Here is a 25,881-nt window from a genome sequence, read left to right as displayed (position 1 = left end):
CATTAAGAGCTGTCCGTCATCCGGTGTCGCAGGCACAACTGAACTGCAGCGCTTGTGCACTACCTACGTATTTTACGGCTTATCTCCGGGCGCGCAACTTAACAACCCCCGTTGAGTAACGGTCGATCCCTCAACAACCCTCGCCGACTTCATTCCCAGATTCCAAACCGGTACGTCAAGAGTCGTCGATCCTTCCTCTCGCCCCCCCCCCAGCCCTGTTGCCATACGACAATAAGGATAGCATCTACCTTGTAAAGGAAGACTAACGCGGTGTGTTTGCACGGAACCACAGGGCAAGACGCGACCTGAACGAGAATGGCCTCGACAACCAACACCATCCTCCGCGCCTCGCGGCCGCTGTTCCGCCAGCAGGGTGCCGCCTTCGCCCGCCAGGCTACCACCGGCGCGCCTCGCTTCTCCTTCCGGCACAACTTCTACCAGCAGGGCAGCCGCCGGTGGCAGAGCGGCACCACCGCCAACGAGCAACAGGGCTGGTTCAAGCGCATGTGGGAGAGCGAGATCGGCTTCAAGACGGTGCACTTCTGGTACGTCCCCTTTGCGGCCCCCTCCCTTTAGGGGTTGCTCTTTATCCCCCTTATATATATGACACATATACTGACTTTGAATCTTCGCGCAGGGCTCCGGTCATGAAGGTTCGTTTCAACTCCAGAGCAGCATCAATTGGGAGAGGAGGAAGCTATATATAAAAAAAGCAATAGCGCTGACATGTAGGATTTTCCCAAATCGCAGTGGGCCCTCGTCCTCGCCGGTATCTCCGACTTTGCGCGCCCGGCCGAGAAGCTGTCGTTCACGCAGAACTTTGCCCTGACCTGCACTGGCCTGATCTGGACGCGCTGGTGCATGATCATCAAGCCCAAGAACTACCTGTGCGTTCCACCTCCCCTACCCTTCCCCTTCCCCCCAGTTGTGTTCCCTGGGGAGCAATCTGCGTTTTTGTCACTGACGAGAAAACCCTTTGCTGAAGGCTTGCCGCTGTCAACTTCTTCCTCGCCCTTGTGGGTATCACCCAGGTCACCCGCATCGGGCTGTACTGGCAGGGCCAGAAGAATAAGGAGGCGGAGGCGGTTGTTGAGAAGCAGTAAGGAGGGTCTCGACGAGGAAATATGAGCCCGTCGAGCTCCCAGCTTTGTCGTTGAATATGAGCCAGGGGAGGAAGTCTCGTCGATAACGAGAGGGAAAAGGTCTCCGAGTCCGCTGTCAGGGACAAGGAGACAGCGGGGAGAGCGGTCCCCCGCCTATGCTTCCGTGCACTCAATGCTCAAGAAGTGTGTTCCATAAAGCCAGTTGCTGTAAAGCGACTTCGATCTGTACTTCATTTAACACCCGGTAGGGAAGGGATAACTATACAAGAGATATAAACCTCGCTTGTTCCAAAACTTGCAGTTAATAATGTCTTCGATCAGATTGATAACCAGTGTAAATTCCATTCATAAACGTCGTTGATCCCACATTGATCATTACTTATATACTAATATTCCAGCCTTTGTCGCCGGAACCCATCTTCTTCCTCTTCTCCACCACAACGCCATGCCAGACAGAAACTCGCCTGCGTCTCGAAATCCAAGCGCTGATCTGGGTGCAGAACCAAATTAACACGCATAAAATGAGAACACGGTGATAAGGGTCACCAGTTGGAGGGGTGGGGGGGAGGAAACAACGTTTCCATCAGACACACTAACATACACCTCTCCATTCGTTGTCATCAACATCGTCGTCGTCATCGCCTTTGTGTCCCAACATTCCGCCATATCTCATCCGTCTCTAGTTCTCGCTGTGGCCATCATTGAGCAGCATTTCCAGGACAATCTGTCGGCCTGGAAGTTCCGGATGGCACATGGCAATCTTGACCGTGCCCTTGGACGCGTCGCCAATGTTGGGTTGCAGACCGTCGCGCCCTGTTGCCTGTTGCCATGCCGCAGCGTTACCACCAGTAGGTCCTCTAATTCCGTAGTCGAGCACGCGGACGTCCCGCCCAGCAATGATCTGCCGCAATCGACCGTTCTCTGCGTTGCGAACCTCCACATAGTCCTCATTGAAGAGCAAGAGGTACTGGCCGTACATGGTTGCGCCTCGGGCCCTCTTCTGTTTGCCAGTGTACTCCATGATGAGGGTCCGACTGACATCACCATGCTTGTCGATATAGACAGCGCAGTCCTCGTATGTCAGGATGAACTCGTTCTCGTTGAGTCTGAACATACCCAAAGGCTTCTGGTCCCGGATCCGACTAGCAATATTGGCGATTGCAGGGGCCTTCAGATCAGGAATGGACATGGGCTGCTTCTTGTCAAGGGTAAGCATTTCCAAGCCCTTTGAAGTTGCGACGGCAATGTACGTCTGAAAAACACTAAGTGAGTAGCACTCGGTCGGGAAGAAGAATTCGTCAAAGTCTCGGAACGACTCTGTGCTCCCTGGAGCGGCTTTCCGTCCTCCAAAGAGGCGCTTCTTCTCGGTCGCCTTATTGTATATCGGCTCCACAACTTTGAAGATGGTGTGGAGGCCTTCCTTTTTCTTGTAGAAGACCAACGTGCGGTCCTTCATCCTGGCGGTTGCAAAGTACGTCACATCCTTGGAAAGACGCTGGGGGGCTCTGCGTGTGCTATCGCTGGCGGGTGGTGGAAAGTCGGCCACTGGTGCCACGACATCAAGAGGGTATGAGATGAGTGATCTATCCGAGATGATCAGACAGACCGAGAACTCCTCAAGCACAGCGAGCTGCGTCACGCGTGAGGCTTGAACAGTCTGTAAGTAATGTTAGGACTATACACCCAAGATTTCTTATGAGTAGCTGGGAACTTACTCTAGTCCACCCACGGGGATTGGAAGGGTCGGAGATGAAGACACCGTAGTCTGTTCCAATCGCGATGATGGACTTGCCAAAGGCCGAGAATCCCGTAGCGCAGTTTACCTGGGCCCGACAGACGGGTGCTATCCCCTGTGCAGAGCCCAGGACGCTCTCCAGATCCTCAATGGCCCGGTCGAGCGGCGTTCCCTTCACAGGAACGGAAGCTGCCCTAGCATACATGGACGAGCCGTCGTAATGAAAGGCAGCATCGGCGAGGACGCGAAGACGGAAGGGCTCGGCGTTCTGCGAAAACAGGGCCTTGGCATGGTTCGTCTTCGCTGTGATGATCCTTTGGCACCACTCCATGCGATCACGGGCTGAGGAAGCGTACAGAACGTAAACCTCATGGCCAAGGTGTTTCACCCTGAATGGGTACAGGATCTTGCCATCGGCATCGTTGGTACCCGTAGGGGTGAGAGAGGAGCCGAGGGAAGAGCTTGTGGTTATATGATCCAGCGGAGGTCTGCTGCCATTGGTGGCCACCTTGTTAAGCTGAGTCCCCGACGCCGACGCGGCCGTGGCTCGCCCCAGGGGTGTTGTGATGCCTTTTTGTCTCTGGATAGGCTCGTCATTCATGCTCTCCAGGAAGAGGAGTGGCATGGGAATGGGCTACTACATATTAGCATGAACAAATCAGAATTTCGTGTTCAGTAACGACGCACCTCCTTCGACACATCAAACTTCCTATCGCGGCCATCCCGTGAGACGACTGATTTAGCCAGAATGAGGTAATGGTCGAACAGCAAGGCGTGCGAGTCGACCCATCTCACGCCCTTTGATCCCAATCTCGTCAGCTCACCCTGCATTATCAGCTGCCGGCCTAGATGGTCAAGATTTAGGACCGACTGGAAGCCGGGACGAAGGACCAGCATGCGATCCAGCTCCATCATCTCCACCCTCTTGTTGGTCTCATCCACCTTGGCGTCGCATTCCAGTGTTACCAGCTTGATCTCTGAAATAGCCTTCTGCAGGTTCGCCTTCTCTTCGCTCTCCGTGACCATCTTGTGATCGATGCTCTCAAGTAGGAGGGTGTAACGCTGTAAGCGCTGCAGGGGGGTGATCAGGAAGTGCGTCCAGTCTTGCTTCGACATGGACTTATGTCTCTGTTTCTCTTCGAGAAAACGCTTGAACAAAATGTTCCGATCGGCTTCTTTTCGCACCATGTACTGGGCCCGAGGATACGCAGTCGCATACTCAATGTAGTCAGACTTAGCCTTGCGAATCCATTCCCTAAAGATGTCACTGAACCCAGTGATCCAAGGGCCTTGCTCCTGCTGCCGGTACTTGAGCTGAGCCAAGAGGTTATCCTTGTTGACGCTAAGGACCGTATCGAGCTTTCCGAATACGGCGGACAAGAACTTCTCTTGCCTTTCAGGTTTGAGGATCGGTGGTTTTCTAGCGCGCAGATCGTCTCGGTAAAGGGTTCGGAAAAGATCGAGTTGCTTGATGTAGGTTTCTTCACCCGTGACAATCTCGTGGAGAATATTTTGACGCTCCACCTCCTTCTTGGGTCTCGATTCAAGATCCTCCTTGGTGAGTCCGTAAAATTCGTGCCACTCGATCGTCTTGACGTTCTCGGGGTCAAGGTCGTCCAGATCAAGCTTTTTCACGGTGCGTGTGCAGTGGTGTGAGTAACAGCGGCCACCGATCTCCTGGTCGTGCACTTTGGGGGCGTAGCATCCGGACCCGGTCATCTGCCATAAGACTCCGGAGATGTGGCCGTCACCAAACTTGACCCACTCCTCCTCAGGTAGAAGAAGCTTCGACTCCAACATGAGCATCACAATGCGGTGGCTCAGCGTTTCGGCGTCGGCAACATTCATGGTCGGAACCTTGAATGTGAAGAGGAGGACTAGAGCTTCCTCCACAGTCTTCTCCCTGAGATCCATCTCGCCATCGGCCATGTAGCGAACCCATGCTTCCAGGCCGCTAAGAGCCCAGGGTTCGGTGCACCTGCGGAAATCTCCTGCGCTAAGCTTCGACGGGATGAATCTCCTCTTTCGCCCGCTCGGCAACGTGATACTGTCGAAAGCCCCTACAGTAGTCCCACTGCTGACTTCATACTCAGACAGTGTGGGGCCCGCATGAGTGACGACATGAGGGTGGCGATGGCCCCTCTTACGTTCATCGGCGGCGTCGGTTCTTGATCTTGCCGGAGTATGGATCTGCGGAGTGTTGCTATGGCCGGTAAGAGAAATCGAGCGCTCGGGCTGGGGAGACAAGGGCGATGCGGAGTTGTAAAAGGCCTCTGGATTGTCATGGGGGTAGTACCGCGAGTCGGTGCTGGTGGAATAGGTATGCTGCAGCTGGCCCCGCGTATTGGTGTTGACGGAAAGCATTGAACTACTGTCTGATTCAGGCTCCTGCTGTGGTACAGCAGGAAGAGGCCGGTTTGTCAGGCCCGGATGGTAGAATAGATCCTGATAACCTTCCTTTGTGGGTGACTCTGCCCCGCTGTTTCGTGAATGAATAGAGACGCGCTCATCGCCTTCGTCGAAACTAAGCCGCGTCGCGGTAGGGGATTGCAAACCGCCGGTTCCACCATAGTCCATCTGAGCATCATTGTAGTTAGAGGTGCCGTCATACTTGTCACAGGGCTGGGCGAAGAAGTTGGGTGATGGTAAGGGTCGAGCCTTGTCCTGCGACATAGGCAGTGATCCGGCATCATCCCCGTAGGCGAGGCTGGTTTGAGGTCCACCACTCAACATGCCTAGGTCGACCATGTTGCCACTGAAATCACTATCGCTACTGCTAGGGTCTTGTTCCTCTGGGGGTGGCGGCAGGGGATTTGACATGGCAGGGGGGTCATTGTGGACAAAGGTCGTCCCACTGAAACGCCGGTCTTCCATCTCAGCCTGGCGCATTGCCAGAACACCGGCGGTGCCCTCGGGGTCATCGTCGTCATCTTCGTAGAACGTTGTCGGCACCGAAGGTCGACTGGAGGCAGCGCTAGCAGTATGAGCGAGAGTTGTGGCGTTGGAGTTGTAGCGGCGCAGCTGCTCGGCTTGGTCGTCTGCGTAGTGAGCGCTATACTGGCCATTGGCCGAGCTAGTTCTTTGCGTGTCTCTCAAGTCAAAGGACCCCAGCTTTGCCTCGATATCCTGCATTAGGCGATCCTGGTCGCGATCATAACCGCGTTCACGCCCGGAATCAGGCCGCGTTGGGAGAGGCGCATTTGTGGGATGTCGCTGGAGACCGGACGGTGAATGTGCTTGCTCAGAGGGTGAGCCCATCGGAGATGTTTGGGAGTTCGATCTCGAATCTCGGTTATAGATCGAATTGGGGTCACTAGTGGCGTAGTTGGGGCCGACGGGAATGTTCGAAGTTGTGGGGTACGGCGCCCGGGAGTACGATGTTTGGCTCGGGCTGCCGCCGTTGGAGTTTTGGAGAGACTGGTGTCCACCGGTAAACTGAGACGGGTGGTATGCGGCAACCGGAGTCTGTGGGCTGAAACCAGGTATAGATTGGGAGTTTGTGGGTTGGGAATAGCTATTTTGGAAGGTAGAGATGTGGGTTGGTTGAGGAAAGGCAGACGAGTAGGTCGGTCCGGGGGACTGCCCATAGGAAGGGGGTGCCTGTGAGCCAGTAGGGCCGCCATAACTGTAGTCTGCACCGCTATAGCCGTGATATGTAGGCTGCCGCTGGGGAGAGGTTGCACCAGCGTAGGCGGCAGGATTGTAAGTCGGGGGGGTATAGTTGCTCGGAGAAGTAGAAGAAGAGAAGGAGGTGCGGTGGGGAACGTATTGCGACGGTGCTGGCTGCTGGTAGGTCAACCTGGTTGACTGGGATCGATCGAAGGTTGAGGAGGGCTGCTGCGCAAAGGTCTGGGGGTTGTATGTGGAATGCTGCGGCGTGGGAGGCGCCGGGTCCTGGTACTGATGCTGGTAGCCAGATAAGGCGGTACTTGTGGAACCAAATTGGTGTTGCCTCGCAGTCGAGGAGGTCGGACTCGTTATGAACAGCTCATCCTCGGTAGCGTTGTCGAACGTCGGTTCGCGGCGGTGGGGTTGGGCGTAGTAGGCAGCATCATCGCCGCTATTGAAGCTCTGCCGTCGGCCAACACCGCTCTGGTCACCTTGCTGGCCGGTGACGGGATACTGGATGGGGGGAACATGGCCGTAACGCCCCCGGCCATCTCTAAAAGACATGGTGGAAGCCTTGGTTCACGTTGAAGTGGTTGCGAACAGCGTGGCTCAATCGGGGTTTGAGATGACAATGGCGCCAGTAGTCGCGGATTGGGATAGTGCAGCGATGCGCACTATATCAACCGGCAAGCGCTCGCAAGGAGTAAGGGGACGAAGCGTCGCCTCAGGCGCCCGAGAATTTCAGGACTTGATGTCGGGGCTCATGCGCTCGCAGGACTGGTGCAGGCGGCGATCAGGGTTGCTGGCGCCAGAGTGGCCAGGTAAGAGAGAGACGGGGGTCGGCAAGAAGGACGTGGCCGCTGGAAGTCGCAGTCGTACTCGTAACCGTAGTCGCAGTCGTAGTCGTAGTCGCAGTCGCGGTCGCGGTCGCGGTTGCAGCGTCGCCAGGCTCGAGGGAAAAAGAACGTGATAGGGACTCGAATGCGAACCTGGAGGTTCGTGGGGGATCGAGGATATTGAAGACCGTTGGCGTCGCGGGGGTCGCGGGCGTCACGGGTGAGTTGGTCGTCGGAGCGTTGGAGGCGTTGCAGAGAGTGGGGTGTGTCTGGAGCCCGCCTGGCTGCTGGAGGTGAGACGTCACTGGGGAACGAGTGGACTGAGACGCCGACCTGTCCGGCAAAGGTACCTTGCGAAGTAATAGTACAAGGCGCCTTGTTGTCTACTAGCAGCAGACCTCAGGGCGAGCCTTGTTGGAGCGGACTGTGCGGTATCTGATGGATACCAGCAGGTAGGAAGAAGGTCCCTGGGCGTTGCGTGCGAGCGAACGCCGGGCGTGGCTGCGTGCGCAGGCGGTGCACCCAAGCCCACGTTTGGTGGACTCGGAAATACAGCGGGGCCCCAGTTTGAGCCTGTCAACCGGTGTCGTGTTGCCGGGTGCTCACTGCTCACTTGCTCACTTTCTCAGGCCTCCAGTGCCAGAGTGGGCACTACCTGCGTATTCGTGGCTGAACGAGGCCGTGCTTGTTGGCTTGTTGGTCTAGTTTGCCACGCGCCGCGGTTTGGCCGTTTGAGGGGCCTCGGGGTCGTATTACTCGTCCTCAACTGTACGGCCCACGGATACACGCAAACTCTCGCCGTCTCAAAATGATGGGGTTTGCGGTTTTCCCAAGACAGGACAAGGAGGTTGGTCGCACCGTCCGCGTCGCATCTCCCTGCTTGCCAAGTGATGAAGCAGCAACAGCTGCCTGTTGTTAGGCTACAGTATTTAGGTCAGGGTAATAACCTGGAAGGTACGGAGTACCAGTACTCGTAGGAAGGAGCGTGCTTTGCCCTACCAACATGCATGCATGCATGTGCGCAAGCTTTGAATGCAGGCATGCCACATTCACCCCAAGGAGCTTCCCGGGGCCCCTCTAACAGCCATACAGGGCAGCATCTGAAGTCACCGACATTCATCATGGGGATTATTAGTGGAGGCGCCGTCGCTGTACGAGTACCTACGGTACCACCAGCCTGCACCTGACAAGCCTGCCCAATCATGTGGAACCCGCGCCCACCAACACTCGCAGGGCTGACGCACCGGTTTCCTGTTCTGTTCCTGGCCTAACTCTGTCCCAAGTGAAGACGTTGAACCAGCCGTCCCGCGCTCAAGGCACTGCCACAACATGGCATCATTGGGCAGAAATATTTGATTGCAAACTTGAGACTCCAGGATCTCAAGGGAAAACTATTCGTACCTACAGCTTGTTATGATATAATGGTCACTACCACGAGCACCCCTCAGGATTGAAGGTTTATCCGATCAAGACATAGGAGGAGTGTTTGGCATCCGTACCTACGGAGTACTTCAACGCTGATCCTGCATGCCAAGGTGCTCCTGGACGCCCCTATATGAAAGAACTCGTGGCAGCGCTGACCATGAACAGGTAATTAACGAAATTGCCAACGCGTCCCTACGGTGCGCGGGGTTTGAGTACTACTCGTACGAGTGAGAAGTAGTAATGATGATCCACGCATCGGTCCATGGTCATACACAGAGGTACGGAGTACTCGTATGAATACTAATACTAACCTTAGATTCTCGGCCGAGCCTCTGGAATATACTACCGTATCATAGAGACTCATCCCTTTCGTACACCGTAGCGCGTTTTCTCCCCAGAAGAGCCTACCCACCGAGGTTAGTAAACGCTCTGTATCGATAGCAAAACCATTAACAGGCCAATCCCCACCCGTCTTCGTAGATGAGACCGCATCCAATCATTCAGACGAGCTAAGGTGTACGAAAGAGATGAGTGCTTACGGTACGGATACGTAATAGTAGTAGGTACGAGTACGGATAGTATCCGTATTCCGTACGAGTAGTACTCCGTAAAAACCCCTGAAACTTCCAACACGACGTCTTACAATCCTATTCGACGGATCATAATAGCTCCGATATTAAGCTTGATAAGCTTTGATACTGACATATTTAAGCTTCAGGGACGGGTGAACTGATTGATTGTAGAGTACTTGCAGGATTAATCTATGCTCAAAAAACCTGCGAGGAACAATCTATAATATCTATTAGCTATGTCTATTATTTATATTACCGAAAGTATGCCTAGTTATCATGTTGGGCACCATTCTCGGGGCGAGACTCGTTCTGGTCTCCCCGCGATGCACTTTTTTTGTTTTATGGATTTTACCCCAGGGGCCGCAATTGCCCGTCCGCCGCGCAGCATAAATTATAATAATCTTCATATGAAGAGACTTTCTGTCCGTGGTGGGCAGGTCAATCACAGGTCAATCTCCCCATAATATTCATGACCGTTACTGGCCAATGTCGGTTTGTCCCTTATCCACTTTGGACGCCAACTAGAAAAAAAATTAAAGCACGATTCAGATTTCAGGCACTCCTGTCAGAGGCTCAGGGACAGCAACACTATTACTGGGCAGCAACATTCCTTCACATGCTTTTAGCTCGGACGAGGGAAACAAGCAGAGCAATTACTAGCCGGGCCACCAGTGACCAGACACCGTTCAGGTGCAAGCGGTCCACCAGTTTGAAATACAGAAGATTTAACTGGCTTGGGGTCACAACCTACATGTACTATGTAACACTCGTGACTTGAGTTGATGATAAGGTCGCTTAGCTTTGGCGACTAACGCAGCCACATCTATCAGTATCTGCCATTGGCCCGTCGTGTTGTCATTGGCATTGCGGCCGTTTAAAGGTACACAGCCACCCGAATAATAATCAACGTTGCGCCAGAGATCACTACGAGTATGTAGCAGAGACATGTCACATCGCAGAGCAACAATCATAAAGGGGCTGAGGCGGTGTGTCAGTTCGGAAAGGGGACGATAATAGCAGAGGCGGCTGAAGGGGTCCTTGCTGCTGGCCCCAGGGTCCCTCCACTGTGCCCTCCTCTCCACGAGTAAGTGGCCGAGTGGCGGGTGGTTTGGCGGGTCAGCAAACGGGTCCATGGGGTCCTCAACGGTCCAGCATTTGGGACATTCAGGGTCCCTTGCCAAGGTTGGGAAAAATTGGAAAATTTCGACTCGGTCCCTGCCGATCTCCCCTTTTCGCACCTATTATTGCCGCACGCTAGTTGTCCTACCGAATGCCTTATATAACAATGATTTCTGTGGCGAGGCCCGGGGCCTGTCCCCCCGTGCTACCTGTGCTACCTGTGTTACCTGTATGACCTCGGTGTTGCTGCCAGGCCATCCGAAAATCGTCCAACATGACGCCCACCGTATCAACCACTACCGAGACCCAGGTCAAACTGGAGCCCCAGTTCCCGGACATCAACACCCTGAGGCGCGCCATCCCCAAGCACTGCTTTGAGCCCTCCGCCGTCCGGTCTCTGAGCTACGTCGTCCGCGATGTGATCCTCGCTGGCGTCCTCGGTTGGGCCGCCGTCACCTACATCCCCACTCTCCCCGATGCCGCCTCCAGGACCGCTGCCTGGGTCGCCTACGGCTTCATCCAGGGCCTCGTCTGCACCGGTCTCTGGATCCTAGGCCACGAGGCCGGCCACGGCGCCTTCTCCATGCACCCGCGCCTCAACGACGTCGTCGGCTTCTTCAGCCACTCCGCTCTCATGGTCCCCTTCTACTCGTGGAAGTTCTCCCACCACCGCCATCACATGTACACCGGCCACATGGAGAAGGACATGGCCTTTGTGCCCAAGACGCGCACCGACTACCTCAAGAAGGCCTTTTACCACGTCGAGTTCCTCGAGGACACCCCCGCGTACCAGTTCATCACCCTGCTCTTCCACCAGCTGTTCGGCTGGGTCACCTACCTGTGCTTCAACGTCTCGTCTGGCAAGGGCAGTCTCCAGAGCCCCGCCAGCCTGTTCCGCCAGAGCCACTTCGACCCGCGCAGCGCCGTCTTCCGCCGCAGCGAAGCTCCCTACATTGTGCTGTCCGACATTGGCCTCGCCATGACCATGAGCTGCCTGTACCTGCTCTCGGGTGTCGTCGGTGTCCAGAACACGGTGCTGCTCTACGCCCAGCCCTACTTCTGGGTGCACCACTGGCTGAGTAAGTTGATTCGCCCAATCGCAGATCCCATCCACATGCAGTTTTCATGCAGGCCAATTTTTGCTAACCGCGAGCCGCACTGCAGTTGCCATCACCTACCTGCACCACACCCACATGGAGGTCCCCCACTACGATCCCCAGAACTGGACCTTTGTCAAGGGCGCCCTGGCCACCGTTGATCGGGACTTTGGCTTCACCGGCCGTCACCTCTTCCACGGCATCATCGAGCACCACGTCATTCACCATCTTTTCCCGTACGTCTATGAGAAATGCTCCCCTCGATCCCCCACCCTCTTTTTATTGCCCCACCTGCTAACTCTCCATCATAGCCGCATTCCCTTCTACTACGCTGAGGAGGCCACCGAGGCCATCAAGCCTCTCCTCGGCAACCTCTACTTCCGCGACGACCGCAGCTTCCTCGGACAGCTGTGGACAAACTTCACCACGCTCAAGTTTGTTGAGTCCAGCGATGCCGCGCCGGGAGTCCTGAAGTGGGCGCACACCAAGAGCCAGTAAAAATTGGGATCTGGCAAGGGGGAATCGTTTTTGCCGCAGGCCTACGAATACATACTTACTCCAAGTCGTCTTGCAGCAACACGGGGAAACAACGTGGGCACCGTTCGGATGTGTGATTTTGTGACTTTGCAGCGAAGTTGGCTTATAGACTATTAGACTTATATTATAGACTTTTAGACGACACAAATCACTGGGTTTTTGAACGAATTCTTGCCCGTGCCGCTCCTGGAGCTAGCGATGCAACCCTGATTCCACCAGCAACTGACATTAGCTAACAACTTACTGGTGGTCCCATAGAGGTTGCACGAATGGATTACCATGTCGCTGAAGGGATCAGGTCTATAGCTGGGACTGCCTACATGACCGAATTAGCCACATAGCTACTACTCGTATAGGTGAATCATTGTCTTTCACCTATGTATCACACCACATCCAGGAGCGCCTCTTCAGCTGGGACGTAATATTTCTCCGCTCTAAAAGAGCAACATCTTCAGCTACTAGCACTGAACTTGATACCCGACTAGGGCAATGCACACCGCCCTTCCAGTCACACAGGCGCTGCCCGCTACACGGGAGGATCCCGATAAGTCTGGGGAAGACATTGTGGGGGTTCCGGCGGTTACTGTAGGCGGGCCGCCAGTTTACCTGACTGGCGGAGAACAGGAACGAGTTCCGTGTACGAGATCGCAAAGGCGTAACCGAACCCCGGCAGAGGCAGGGCCGCAAGAGGGAGCCCCAAGTCATGAGGAGGAAGCTCTGCGGGGAAGAGTCCACCATGGGCCTGGATCACTGGATCAGATGTTCCGCGAGTATCGGCTTGCGAGCGATCTTGCCAGGATTGCTGTGGTAGTGCATAGCCGTGGTCGAGATGACCCTTCTTAGCTGAATTTTAAATTACTAGTATCCTGTTTCGACGGCTTGATGGAGGGAGCCTAGCTGCTGTTCCAGGTAATCTCTATGCACTACTAGTACAGTATTGAGAAATTACAGATAAAGGAAGTTACTTACATACTAGTCCTCGTATTGCATGTTCATAAATCACGTACCCTAGAGTTTGAACCCCAATTACCTAACTGCGGTTTACTATACTGCGACAGATCCCTATGATCTACTTACGGGAAATACAGGCGTCCGTGATTTCACACTCGGCGAGTGATTCCCATGCCATTTATTCTAATCAGACTTGAAGGTTGCGATGTAGTCGCTGTGACATATGGTTGAAGTGGGGAGTTGGAACATGAATGGGTCGAAAAACCATATCGAAGTGCGGCAACGATTATTCCACCGTCCACCCAACCAGACTACTCGTAAATACTCACTCTAAATACGTAGGGATGAATAGCACAAACTCCGAAGTGCTTAGACAATATGGGCGCGCAAACATTTTCTGATCGTCAGGGATGTCCAAGACACCGAACAAAGCAGTTATTTTGGGGAAGAGGGGGCAAAAAGCAAAGGTGAAAAATGCAAAAAGAAATGCGTAATCTGGGAATCGAACCCAGGGCTCCCCGACGTTGCACGGATGGCAACGGAGAATTTTACCACTAAACCAATTACGCTGAAAAAGCCATGTGCGTAATCTGGGAATCGAACCCAGGGCTCCCCGACGCTGCTCGGATGGCAACGGAGAATTTTACCACTAAACCAATTACGCTGGTGGCGTCATCTGACTGGCTGACAAATGTGGCTGCATTAGTGGTATTTATTCCTCGGGACAGAGCCTTGGCTTGGGACGGTGCTTGAGAAGATCGAACGTACAACTCTGATCAGACAACATCCCCACCTGTGATTAACCTACCCGACTTCTTTATAGGACCCGTCGCACCTGAGTGAGGATGAGAACCCTGCCGCTCCCATATCTGTGGGCGAAAGGGTGATTGTGGCAATATTTCATGCCTGTAGGGTCTAGATCGACCTCTTGCCGTTGCATCCCGTCCCTTGAGCATATCAAATCATAGGCATCTAGACTGAGATGTGATTCCGCAGTTGCAGCGTCTCAGTCGGCCAGCCCTGCTCACCATTGTCACCGTGGCGGTTTGCGGGGGTGGCTGCTTACAGGTGACAGCTGTACATACATATATGGGCTATTGGCGGGCTATTGACGGGAGATCGTAAGATCTACCTGGCCTTGCCGATCTTCCACTCCTGCCAACGTCACGCGACGACAATAGGTGTAGTTTGCTTTTTAATGCCTTAAGAATACTACCAAACCACCTATAGGCGTCATCTTTGGGCGCCAAGTATGCAGGAGGGTTCGTATTGCCCGAGTCAATGCGCCCCCATGCCTAACTTGTACACTTGATGTCATCGCGGCTCTGTGTAAGATGGTACGGTAGCAGTTGCACCTCCGAACCGGCGATGCAGAGGCAACTGCGGATACTTGAAGGCGGATATTCCCTAGCAGCTCTCTCAGTTTGAACACACCCTCCAGATCACTTAGCTGCATCCATCTTAAGAGCCCAAGGCCTTAATACTAGTAGCCCTAGCTTCTTCAAACCACCACTATGAAGTTCAGCATCATCGCCGCCGCCAGTGCCCTCATTGGCTGTGTCACTGCCGCCGACCAAGCAGTTGTCATCAACTCCTGCGAAAAGTCCATCTTCGTGCAATCTTTTCCCTACGACGGAGGGGAACCAGGCGCCTTGACGACAGTGAAGCCTGGAAAGGAATTCTCGGAAACCTTGCGGTCCAAAGGCTCGGTTCGTTGAGTCCATGATTTCTTTTCTAGGCTTTTCAAGACGGTGTTACGGATAGCACTCTCGACAATGATATCAGACCTCAACTAATCTCAGAGCCTTGCAAAATAGACTGTCAAAATTGCTACCACAAAGACACTCACTAAGCCGCTCTTCTTTGGCTATTCGTTCTCTTCTAAGCCATCCTACGCTTACTGTAAGGATTCACTTACCCCTCTGTCCACATTGATAACGACATTGTCCTGACTTTTACTTTTTGTAGATGAGTTCAGCACGTAAGTGAATGCGCTATTGTTTTCTTTACAAGACGGGGCCCGATTACTGACACCAATTTTCAAGTGAATTTGGCAACCCTTTTGCCGCCAACCACAACATCCTGAGCCCCGGCGAGGGCTGCGAAGAGTTTGACTGCAAGGCAGACGACGCAGAGTGCTATAGCACTCCTAAACACAAGAAGGTCTATGGCTGCCCTCAGCCTGTTAATTTGACTGCGCATATTTGTGTCAAATAAAAGGCAAGTGTCGAGGGGGATAATGAGATGCTTAACCCCCAGTAAGGCTGACCATGCCGATTGGAACTGCAGGGGCACCAGCATCAGCTCGCGGCGAAAGTCAAGTCTGAAATGTCAAAGGAGCATCTGGGTGTTCGTCTGTAGGTAGCGATACACAATTTTTTTTTAGGAAGTTTATCGAATGAGAGAGACGACCTATGCCTAAATCACATATTGTATCAACTTGCCAAAACGCAGCGACAGTGAATGTCATTTAGAGGCTCGATTGAGGAAGGCTTCGTAAAACATGCACCTGACACGTCTCATGACTTGGGGTTGGCCTCCATGGTTGCGTATACTATCCGTAGTTAATTTCCAATTGAAAATGCCCCCACTTCTAACGTCTAATATCTTTGGTTTCACTGAATTAGTTGTCTGATGGTGTTACGGTACTCGTACATGTACCTGATCGTTAGCGCGTAACGACGTCATTTCGCATTCCCGACTTGATTATACTAGTAGTAACTAACAGCTTCCTGTAAAGATGCTACTGAAGTAAAGGGCAAACTTACGGCTCCTGAAATGCCGATACTACTATCAATCTTGGGTAGTAACAGATTTGGTGAGACAGTCAGACGTATTTGGAAGGCCGTTGCGTTGGTCCATGGCAATCGGAATGTTGTTTGGACCCACAGTCTCATCAACGTCCATCGCGCGTGCCTTTCTCAAACTGCAAACCATCCATCCCCCTTCTTGATGATCGATGATGCTCGCCTCTCCCTCCTGCTGGAAAACACTAGCCTGGATTTTCTGTCAGAAACCTCTTATTATTCTCTCATTCTCTAAAATGGCTACGCTCGATATGTCTTTAAGGACTTTGAAATGAAGGACTACGCGGCTTTGATGTCTACTCACTTCTGGAGGTTCATTGTGCGAGAAGAGACCAGCATGCTGTTATTGATCAAGAACTATTTACCTTGGACAGTAGGATTTTCTCAATGAATGAACCGTGATGGCATCGATCCCGATGACGTGGGTGGTGAACATAGGTCGGTTATTGGAACTGCAGCCGCCGAGCATTCCATTTCTGGTCCCAGCAGGTCTCCAAGACCGAGACTGTAATTTTATCCTGTTTGGATTGGGGGATCATGTATCATGTGTTGATGGATGGAATGTGTCGGAATGGATGGAGATGGCTGCACCAGAGGCCACCCGATGCTCGAAGAGACATGGGGGTGCGCGGGTGCCATGCCTAAGCTTCACCTTGCACTAGAATCGACAGTATGTGCATTAGGTACTAGTAGCTTGGACTGGCGGCTTGTTGTTCCTTCTCACCAATTTGGGGACTTATTATTGCAGGTTGGCAGCTGGCAGCAGCCGTTAATGGCGGAGCCGTGATGTGGACAGGCTGCCGGATGTCATATCAGATGCCAGTCCATGTTCCACCTCTCCCCTCCCTTCACTTTCCCATACACCGTCGCTGAAATTTAAACAGACATCTCTCTCTCTGGAACTCGAGGCTGGCACGTGGCAGAAAAATAGCCCACCACCTGTGTTGGCCCAAGTGAACATTGCATTCCAATTTGGCCTGCCTCAGCCCATCTCAATCCCCCTCGTTCCACCACCAACGCTCCTCAATGCTGCTCGAGGCCACCTGCACTTTGACCTGTTTCTTTCCAAATCACCCTCTTTTTGTTTCTTTCCCACTGCTCCTCTCCTATACCGCCTGCTTGGCTCCTCACCGGGCATTCTCGCACTAGCTTCTCTCCCATTTCGCTCCTTAACTTGTTTATCTGGGACCTTCAACACCATTCTTGTCGAAATTTACTTGCCTCACCCACACACACGCACACACTTTTCTCGATTGCTCCTACGTATTATGTGCTAACTCCACCACGTTAACGGCAATCATTATGGCGGATGCCTCAGTGTGCAAGAGTCGCTCGCCGTTGTCCGAGGCCGCCCACCGCATCAACGCGTCCTATGCTCCAATGGACCAGCATCTTCACAAACCGCGTCTCCATCCGAATTCAAGCTCTGCAAGCATCCACGCCTCGAACGAACAACATCCAGACACCACAGAGCAACCCGATATTCGAATCTGGGCCCCATTAGGCTCCCACCCTCCAGACTCTCCCGGCATGAGACCACCTCCAGAGTCTGATCCAGCAAAGCGTCTCTCACAAGCGTCGTGCAGCTCGACCTCTAGCGGCCGCAGCAAGAAGAACTACAAGACGCATGTCGGCCCGTGGCAGTTGGGCAGGACTCTCGGGAAGGGCTCGTCTGCCCGCGTCCGACTATGTCGCCACAACGTGACGAACCAGCTCGCTGCTGTCAAGATTGTTAACAGGCGAATGGCTTATCTGGTGCAGGACAGCAGCTTGGCGGCTCTCAGCAAATGGGACAGCAGTCTCCCGGAGCAGATCAATGGCGAGATGAGAGTTCCCATGGCTATTGAGCGAGAGGTGGCCATACTCAAACTTATTGAGCACCCACACATTATGAAACTCTACGATATCTGGGAGAACCGCTCCGAAATGTAAGGATAAAAACCATGTTTATCAAGGACGTTACTGACCAGCTAGATACCTCATCCTCGAGTACATTGACCACGGTGATCTCTTCACTTTTATCAACTCAAGGGGCAGGCTGTCTGAGGATGTCTCCATGTACTTTTTCCGGCAAATGATTAGCGCCATCACTTACTGCCACTCATTCAACATCTGCCACCGCGACCTCAAGCCCGAGAACATTCTGATCAGCGCCGATCTCCAGATCAAGATTGCCGATTTTGGCATGGCAGCTCTGCACCAGACCGACAACCATCAACTGGCTACGGCCTGCGGAAGCCCCCACTATGCTGCCCCCGAGCTTCTCAAGAACAGGCAATACCGTGGTGACAAGGCAGACATCTGGAGTATGGGCGTGATTCTCTACGCCATGCTGGCAGCTACCTTGCCATTTGACGACCCAGATCTGCGAGTCATGATGAACAGAACGAAGAAGGGTCAATACGAAATGCCAGACCACTTGAGTCCAGAAGCTGAGGATCTCATTCGCCGTATGCTTCAGGTTAACCCGGAGCGTCGAATCTCTCTCAAGGAAATCTGGCGTCACCCCCTGCTGCAAAAGTACAGCTACCTAGACAACTACGGCGACAACAGCGGCCAGCCACCAGACATGCGCAAGGGTTTTCAGTACGCCCCCGTGCCTCAGCAAGACATCGATACCCAACTCCTTCGGCAGCTGCGATCTATGTGGCACATGTTCAGTGAGCATGACCTGGCACTGAAGTTGACCTGCAAAGAGTGAGCTAATCCATCCGATGCAATGCCAACCCCTTGCTGACCATGAAACAGGCCAAATGACCAGAAGGCCTTTTACTGGTTACTCTACAACTATCGAAACAAACAACTGGAGGATTTCAAGCCCGAGCTGGCCCACTCCATGAGTGACTACCATCATCTCAAACCTGGGGCCTGGAAGCAGCGAGTGTCTACTTGCGAGTTCTCCCGGCCACACGCCAGTGGCCATGGTCGATCTTTTTCTCGCTTCACTGTCATATCTAATACTGCCGAGACCGAGGCCGATGCCACCCAGAGTTATGACCCCTATAGGGTCCAACCCTGCAGTTCTCAAGCCAGCCACGCCAAAATCACCGTTCACCGCGATCAGTCCGCGAGCAGCAACCATGTTACACACACTCCCCGGATGCGTAGCGGATCTAATCCCCGTCGTGCGCGTGCCGGCTCCCTGAGGACCTCCAACACCGGCCGCCCTGCTTCGTCCAGGGGTTCCATGACATCGCTTCACAGTAATAGACAGGGGACCGCCCGTGCTCGGGGCCCTAGCCTGCGTCATAAGAGAGGGGTGGACTTCTCCCAGGTCCGGAGGCTATCTGGCTCTACCGGACTGTCGAGGCAGAGTGCTGGAAACGTATGTCCTGAGTCGAAGACATCGGATCAGGCTACACCCCAGGGACAGGCCTCTCGGGCCTCTCGCTCCCATTCCCCAGAACTGCTAACAAAGGTCGCTAATGGCACCCATCCGAAAGCAAAAGGGGCTCCCACGCCTGCTGTCAAAGCTTCTGATGCCATGTTCAAAGAAGAGCTGCGGCACTTCAGCAATAACATAGCGAAGGACTGCGACGAAGCCTTCAAGAGCTCCCTAGCCGAGGGTGATTCTACTACCGACTCATTAACCGACAGCGATAGACGACAGCGGGATTCTCCATTCACTTTCAGCCTTGAGACCACGCCAGACGTCGCTCCTGTGGCAGAAGCTTTCTCGGCCAAGCCCTGGGACTCACGACCTCTTCCCCCCTTGCCGTCTGATAAGACGCTTCCCAAGCTCACCCAAAGCATCGCCCCATCTATTTACGATGCTGATGATGAGAAGGCGGTAGAGCAAGTCGCACGTCTCGCTGTGCCAGTGATGTTTCCAAAACGAGCGGACAGGCGGATTGTGTCTGCCCCAGCTCAGACGCATCATTCCAAGAAGCCAATTGCCATGCCTCCAATCAACGAAGACAAGGCCGTGAATGTGGTGTCCTGTGACAAGGCACGGATTGTCTCGGCTCCTCCACACACTCCCCCGAGGGAAACAAGCAGCCAGGCTCGTGGAATGGAGTACCTGAGCGCTATTCAGGACACAATCCGAGTTGTTCATTCTCCCACCGACCCAGGCCCGGTAAAGATTCCTAAGCCCCTCAACGTGCGGAAGAAGCCAATGGCGGCAGATGCATGCTCCGCAGGATATATAGCAGAAGCACATGGTGGATGCCAGAAGTTCCCATCTCGTGATTCGCTTGGAAACATGAAGAAGAAGAAGTCATGGTTCACGCGACCCTCGAAGGCGAATACGGATAGCGGGATCTCTGGCACCGACTCCCAGGGCCAGGCAACATTAGTTGGCTCGGAAACAGGACTAGAGAGCGATACGAAGTCAATGTGTGCCGCCGCCGCCCGGAAGAAGAATTTCAGCCTGCCTTTTTGGAAAAATAACAAGGGCAATGGCCTAAAAATGTCAATCGATGGTGAGTTCAAACTCGAGCACAAGTGGGCACGGCCGCTAACATGGACAGACGGGCCTGGCATCTCCAATGGCTTTGAGGTCGCCAAGAGAAACTCGAGCACCAGGAATCCCAGCTGGCGTCACTCGGGCGCGACAGATGGCAGCCGCAACATCGAAGTCAAGCAGAGCTGGCTTGCGCGGCTGTTCAGAGTCAAGCCGGCTACCAGCTACATGTGCATGGCGATATCTCGCAAGCGAGCCCGCCAGGAGGTTGCGATTCTTCTTCGAGAGTGGCGAAGGTACGGGATCAGGGGTGTTCAAGTGGACAAGGAACGCAACATTATCTTTGCGCGTGTGGGAGCTAAGAACTGTGAGTGGTGTCTTGCTTGGGCGGGCTCTCTCCCCGTGGCTAACGTAATGACAGATCTCAACCTGAAAGAAGTGTCGTTCGCTGCCGAAATCATGACGGTGATTGAACACGGAAAGCGGCAGGCACTGAGCATTGTGCGCTTCACACAGGAGCGGGGAGCTGCCAGCAGCTTCCACCGAGTGGTGGACACGATGAGGACGGTGTTTGACAGCCGACACCTTCTTGTGGCGGACCGAAGCAAGCAGAAGATGATGATCAAGACGCTCAACGCATGATCTATGCGGGTTGGCGCAGTTGGTGTTGGAGCGGTGTAGATGGATTGACGTTGACAATGGCGAACTTCTTCGCAGGCAATCTTCGACGGGCTCTGTTCTGGGCAGTTGAGAAAGGGGGGGGGGGGGGGGGGGGGGGTTGTCGAAAAGTCTGCTCCCACATGGCTTGTATGTGGAAGTAATCTCGCCACGATGACTCTATTAGGATGGATAGGAAGATCATATTGTTGGATTGAAGGGGTGCATTGTGCATTGTTAGAATTGTTTGTACAAGCTGTTAGCAGTTAGGGGTTTCACTATTAGTATTTGCACAAGGGCAAAACCATGGATGGCGCTAGGCATTTGACAATATTATAGGACAGGCTCAATGGATTTCTTGCCGAGTCTCGTTGATGCCGGCTTGTATGCATTGTGCTTTGTATATATATCATGAATTTCGAGGTTGACCTGTTGAACACGGTGACGATAGATACATCCATCAGTCGACCATTTTAGAAGGGAATCTGCGGAATGCGACAGCCAATGATCTGGTATATATGTACTCCGTACTGGCCTGGAATACCAATCAGCCGACGATGGTCCTCGGCATGCGAGCTCTCGGGCAATGACGAAGGTTCTGGGATGAGTCGTTGTCGTTGGTCAATGGCCGGAAAGGAACGGGTTGTCGAGGCACTTGGGAGGCAATCGGAGGCACTTCGAGGCCTCGGCTTCTCGGCCGGCGGATCGGAAGAGGTGGGGGGGGGGGGGGTTCGGGTGGTGGTGATTGGCTATGTGCTCGGTACAGCCGCTGGAGATGGACAGCTTCAGCACTCAGCAGCAGTTAAGTCTGCAGGCCTGGCCAGTGAGTGTCCACTGACGTGCACCACTGGAGGGGGCTGAAGGGGCCTGGAAGGGGACCCCAGTCTGCCACTGCCGATGACGCTGCCTTCCACATGCTTGTTATGTACCCCACCATTCAGCGTCACCGACAATCACAGGCTTCACGTACGAGTAGCTCCCAGGCTCCATCCACCCGAATCAGACCGAAATGCTTTTGCCGACGCGGATCCAGCTGAGACGGCGCAGCTCCGGCGCATACCGGTGACCGACCGGGCTCCAGTGCTCCAAGTGATGTGCCAGATGGAGAGGCCACTCATTGACGTCGATATGATGATTCGGGATGGACTCTGGAGGGGCAATCATCGGCTCTGAGGCCAGGTTGAAGACCCTAGCTACCCATTGCATGGCCTATGACATGGGGGGTTCCCACCTTCACGATTGCATCTGATAGCCGAATATATCGATTCTTAGAGGCGTCGGATAGCATCCGAGCATCTTGGAGTATAATCGACACGTGAAGCCCTCCATTGCCGCCTACACCATCTCCGTCATCGCAATCGCAAACATTCAACTTCCTCCTTCACCTCCCTCCCAACTTCCCCAACTTCTCCCCATTCTCCTCACCTCCATCCCCCCCATCCCCCCCATCTCCTCCATCGCCTCCCGCATCCAACCCCATCGAGACTCTTCAACATGGCTAGCACCGACACCATCCTCCAGGGCGTCAACGTCCTCGGCAAGGTCGACGAGACGCACCGCAAGATCCTGACGCCCGAGGCCCTGGCTTTCATCGCCCTCCTGCACCGTTCCTTCAACCCTACCCGCAAGGCCCTGCTCGAGCGCCGCAAGATCCGCCAGGCTGAGCTCGACCGTGGTCAGCTCCCCGACTTCCTCCCGGAGACCAAGCATATCCGTGAGAACGATGCCTGGAAGGGCGCTCCCCCGGCCCCGGGCCTGGTCGACCGCCGTGTCGAGATCACTGGCCCTACCGACCGCAAGATGGTCGTCAACGCCCTGAACGCCGATGTCTGGACCTACATGGCCGACTTTGAGGGTAAGCCACCCACACACCACTCTGTGCCTATGCTCTTAAAGAAGCTGACCCCGCCCAGACTCTAGCGCTCCCACCTGGCAGAACATGATTAACGGCCAGGTCAACCTCTACGACGCCAACCGCCGCCAGGTGGACTTCAAGCAGGGCCCCAAGGAGTACAAGCTGCGCACCGACCGGACCCTGCCTACCCTCATTGTCCGCCCGCGTGGCTGGCACCTCGAGGAGAAGCACGTCACCATTGACGGCGAGCCCATGTCGGCGTCCCTCTTCGACTTTGGTCTCTACTTCTTCCACAACGCCTTCGAGACGCAGCGCCGCGGCTTCGGCCCTTACTTCTACCTCCCCAAGATGGAGAGCCACCTCGAGGCCCGCCTCTGGAACGACGCCTTCAACCTCGCCCAGGACTACATTGGCATGCCCCGTGGCACCATCCGCGGCACCGTCCTGATCGAGACCATCCTCGCCGCCTTCGAGATGGACGAGATCATCTATGAACTCCGCGACCACAGCTCCGGCCTCAACTGCGGCCGCTGGGACTACATCTTCAGCGTCATCAAGAAGTTCCGCAACAACCCCAACTTTGTCCTGCCGGACCGCTCCGCCGTCACCATGACGGTCCCCTTCATGGACGCCTACGTCAAGCTACTCATCCAGACCTGCCATCGCCGCGGCGTCCACGCCATGGGTGGCATGGCGGCCCAGATCCCCATCAAGGACGACAAGGCTGCCAACGACAAGGCCATGGACGGGGTCCGCGCCGATAAGCTACGCGAGGTGCGCGCCGGCCACGACGGCACCTGGGTGGCTCACCCGGCCCTGGCGTCTATTGCGACCGAGGTCTTCAACAAGCACATGCCCACCCCCAACCAGCTGTTTATCCGCCGCGAGGACGTCAAGATCAGCCCCAACGACCTGCTCAACATGAACGTGCCCGGCGGCATCACCGAGGACGGCATCAAGAAGAACCTCAACATTGGCCTCGGCTACATGGAGGCCTGGATCCGGGGTGTCGGCTGTGTCCCCATCAACTTCCTCATGTAAGCCACCGCACCCTGACACCCTATTTTGCCATGTATACGCATCAAGAGGGAGCTGGTTACTGACAACGACCACAGGGAGGATGCTGCGACGGCCGAGGTGTCACGCAGCCAGCTGTGGCAGTGGACACGTCACGGCGTCACCACGTCGGAGGGCAAGAAGGTCGACAAGGCGTACGCGCTGCGTCTCCTCAAGGAGTGCGCCGACGGGCTGGCGGCTAAGGCCCCCAAGGGCAACAAGTACCACCTGGCGGCTCAGTACTTTGCCGGCCAGGTGACGGGCGAGGACTATGCCGATTTCCTGACGACGTGAGTTTTGCCCTCTCTAATTCCTTCCCTTGCTCCCCTTGTAGCGAGACATATGCTGAGTCGAGGGTTTAGGTTGCTGTATAACGAGATTACTCAGCCTGGTCAGGCGAGACCGGCGGCGAAGCTGTAAGCGGAGAGAGCGAGAGCGAGTTATGTCTGGTTGGTTTAGGATATGAACGAGCGGGAAATCCGTCCTTTTTTTTTTGTGTGTGTTTGTATAGTGACGCAGGCAGTTCCGTGTAGTTTTTTATCGAGATTGGGATTGCAATATTATTACCTAGTACCTACCATGTACCTGAGCTTGTCGACAGCAGAACCGTGCCGTGCCATTGTCGCGACTTGACTGGACCGGAGACGGCTTCGGACGGAGTTTTCTCAATGGCCAGAGAAGATTTCTCCGATATCAAGAGCGTGGGGCCGAAGGCCTCATATGCATGTGGACATCCATGCAATGCAGGCTTCGGCCAACATTGAACACGGGGCACCACGTCTCGTCTCCCAAGGACTCTCCTCCATCCCATCCCATCCCATCCCCATCCCCATCCCTCCCGCGCGCGTTGTGCGTGTTTCGCACACACCCCTACCCGCCGAGAACCGAACAGGAGGCTGAGAGATTCGAAAGGGGGCCCCGAATGAGCGCATTCCAGGCATCGGGAAGTTTTCCCTGCCTCCCTCTCCCCCCCACCTCCCCCTCTCTCGAAACTGTCCGCGGGAATTCACTCGCCTCGGGCTCGCCGTTCGAGACCCCTCCGCGGTCGAAGGGAAGGAGGAAAAGAAGCCCACATGGCACTCGACTCCAGCGCGGGAGTGTGAGAAAAAAAAAAGCGAATAGCCTCACGCGCGCATTAGCGGTGGCATGGGATGGGATGGGGCTCGGGCCTGACTCAGGACGGGCCGGAATTGAACTGCCTTGGCCTTGCGTTGCCTTCCGCACACTAACATACGGGTAGTAACTCGAGTGCAGGGTGCTAGGAGTACGGTATGTATTACTACTATGTAGGTCGCCAGTGTCAGTCAGTATATGCAACGCGGACACCGCAAAAAGCAATTGGATTCTCCGGGTGCTTATTCGTCGCGTGGCCAAGGACGGGAGAGCACGCCGTTCAGCTCGAGGGGGCGCAGATAGCAGACACCTGCTAATGCTCGCTCCCAGCGTCCTGGTCGAATCATTGTATTCCGTTTCGAGTCGTCCAATCGTGTCTTATTCGGCAGGCAAAGGGGCTCGTCCTTCTTTTTTTTTTGTTGCCCACTTGTTTTAGTCTGTTCCAGGTTCCCATCCGAGACAGAGCATCAGAAAGCGAGCCCCCAAAAATGTTCCGCGGGAGGGAGCGCTTTCTCCCCGCGCGTGGATGAGATTGTAGCGTGGCACACTATTATGTCTTCTTTTCTTTTTATGATATTTTATTTTATTTTTCTATTTGTTATTCTGATGTGTTCGTACTTCGTGATACGTACGAAGTATTCGAAGTACTTTGTGATAGCAACTATTCATACCTAAACGTATGGTTTGTTGACAAGTTGGGAGCCTGAGATTGTTTAATCTGCAATACGAGCTCGGGCCGTGTTATAAGATCGGCGCAGGGATCGGGACGGATGGAGCATGTACTATATAGTATACATACACTTGATACACGGTAATAGTACTGTGCTGGATAACATTGCGCTTGTCTCTAAAAGCGAGGAGAGAAACCGAGCAAGCGTGCTTCGTACGTTGTACGGAAGTCCTCATGTCCCATCTTTGACACCCTTCCCTCCGCCCCCATCCTTTACCAGGCTTTTGCTCTCCAACAAGAACCCCTGTGACCTCATCTGTCTTGCAGGGGCCGT

General features: G+C 54.3%; 6 protein-coding genes and 2 non-coding genes across 8 annotated transcripts; 5 read left to right on the top strand and 3 right to left on the bottom strand.

The window, feature by feature from the left end:
• Window positions 1-315: 315 nt before the first annotated feature.
• Window positions 316-1,103, top strand: ACO1O0_005538 (mitochondrial pyruvate carrier family protein; the record flags this gene model as incomplete). The annotated part of the gene is made up of 4 exons (XM_083194954.1): window positions 316-545; window positions 638-653; window positions 733-887; window positions 986-1,103. The coding sequence occupies 4 exons, from the start codon at window positions 316-318 to the stop codon at window positions 1,101-1,103; spliced, it is 519 nt and encodes a 172-aa protein (XP_083049867.1).
• A 679-nt stretch (window positions 1,104-1,782) lies between these two features.
• On the bottom strand, window positions 1,783-6,096 carry TUS1 (CNH domain-containing protein; the record flags this gene model as incomplete). The annotated part of the gene is made up of 3 exons (XM_083194953.1): window positions 1,783-2,760; window positions 2,819-3,472; window positions 3,526-6,096. The coding sequence occupies 3 exons, from the start codon at window positions 6,094-6,096 to the stop codon at window positions 1,783-1,785; spliced, it is 4,203 nt and encodes a 1,400-aa protein (XP_083049866.1).
• A 4,577-nt stretch (window positions 6,097-10,673) lies between these two features.
• ACO1O0_005536 (fatty acid desaturase-domain-containing protein) lies at window positions 10,674-11,994 on the top strand (the record flags this gene model as incomplete). The annotated part of the gene is made up of 3 exons (XM_083194952.1): window positions 10,674-11,478; window positions 11,564-11,732; window positions 11,808-11,994. 3 exons carry the CDS (start codon window positions 10,674-10,676, stop codon window positions 11,992-11,994), a joined length of 1,161 nt encoding a protein of 386 aa, XP_083049865.1.
• A 1,477-nt stretch (window positions 11,995-13,471) lies between these two features.
• Window positions 13,472-13,553, bottom strand: ACO1O0_005535. Its single transcript has one exon. It is a non-coding gene; the product is annotated as a tRNA-Gly (tRNA).
• Window positions 13,554-13,566: 13 nt separating this feature from the next.
• ACO1O0_005534 lies at window positions 13,567-13,648 on the bottom strand. Its single transcript has one exon. It is a non-coding gene; the product is annotated as a tRNA-Gly (tRNA).
• An 850-nt stretch (window positions 13,649-14,498) lies between these two features.
• On the top strand, window positions 14,499-15,201 carry ACO1O0_005533 (uncharacterized protein; the record flags this gene model as incomplete). Its single annotated transcript, XM_083194951.1, has 3 exons — window positions 14,499-14,697; window positions 14,953-14,965; window positions 15,030-15,201. The coding sequence occupies 3 exons, from the start codon at window positions 14,499-14,501 to the stop codon at window positions 15,199-15,201; spliced, it is 384 nt and encodes a 127-aa protein (XP_083049864.1).
• Window positions 15,202-17,321: 2,120 nt separating this feature from the next.
• GIN4 (serine/threonine-protein kinase) lies at window positions 17,322-20,838 on the top strand (the record flags this gene model as incomplete). The annotated part of the gene is made up of 4 exons (XM_083194950.1): window positions 17,322-17,719; window positions 17,766-18,488; window positions 18,540-20,563; window positions 20,618-20,838. 4 exons carry the CDS (start codon window positions 17,322-17,324, stop codon window positions 20,836-20,838), a joined length of 3,366 nt encoding a protein of 1,121 aa, XP_083049863.1.
• Window positions 20,839-22,347: 1,509 nt separating this feature from the next.
• Window positions 22,348-24,184, top strand: ACU9 (malate synthase; the record flags this gene model as incomplete). The annotated part of the gene is made up of 4 exons (XM_083194949.1): window positions 22,348-22,708; window positions 22,767-23,745; window positions 23,824-24,054; window positions 24,127-24,184. The coding sequence occupies 4 exons, from the start codon at window positions 22,348-22,350 to the stop codon at window positions 24,182-24,184; spliced, it is 1,629 nt and encodes a 542-aa protein (XP_083049862.1).
• Window positions 24,185-25,881: the final 1,697 nt, after the last annotated feature.

Source organism: Amphichorda felina, assembly GCF_050947745.1.
Source record: "Amphichorda felina strain 45539 chromosome Unknown scaffold_5, whole genome shotgun sequence".
Lineage (NCBI taxonomy): Eukaryota > Fungi > Ascomycota > Sordariomycetes > Hypocreales > Bionectriaceae > Amphichorda > Amphichorda felina.
Note: the sequence above shows the minus strand (reverse complement) of the source record. Positions and strands in the feature narration are given on the sequence as shown.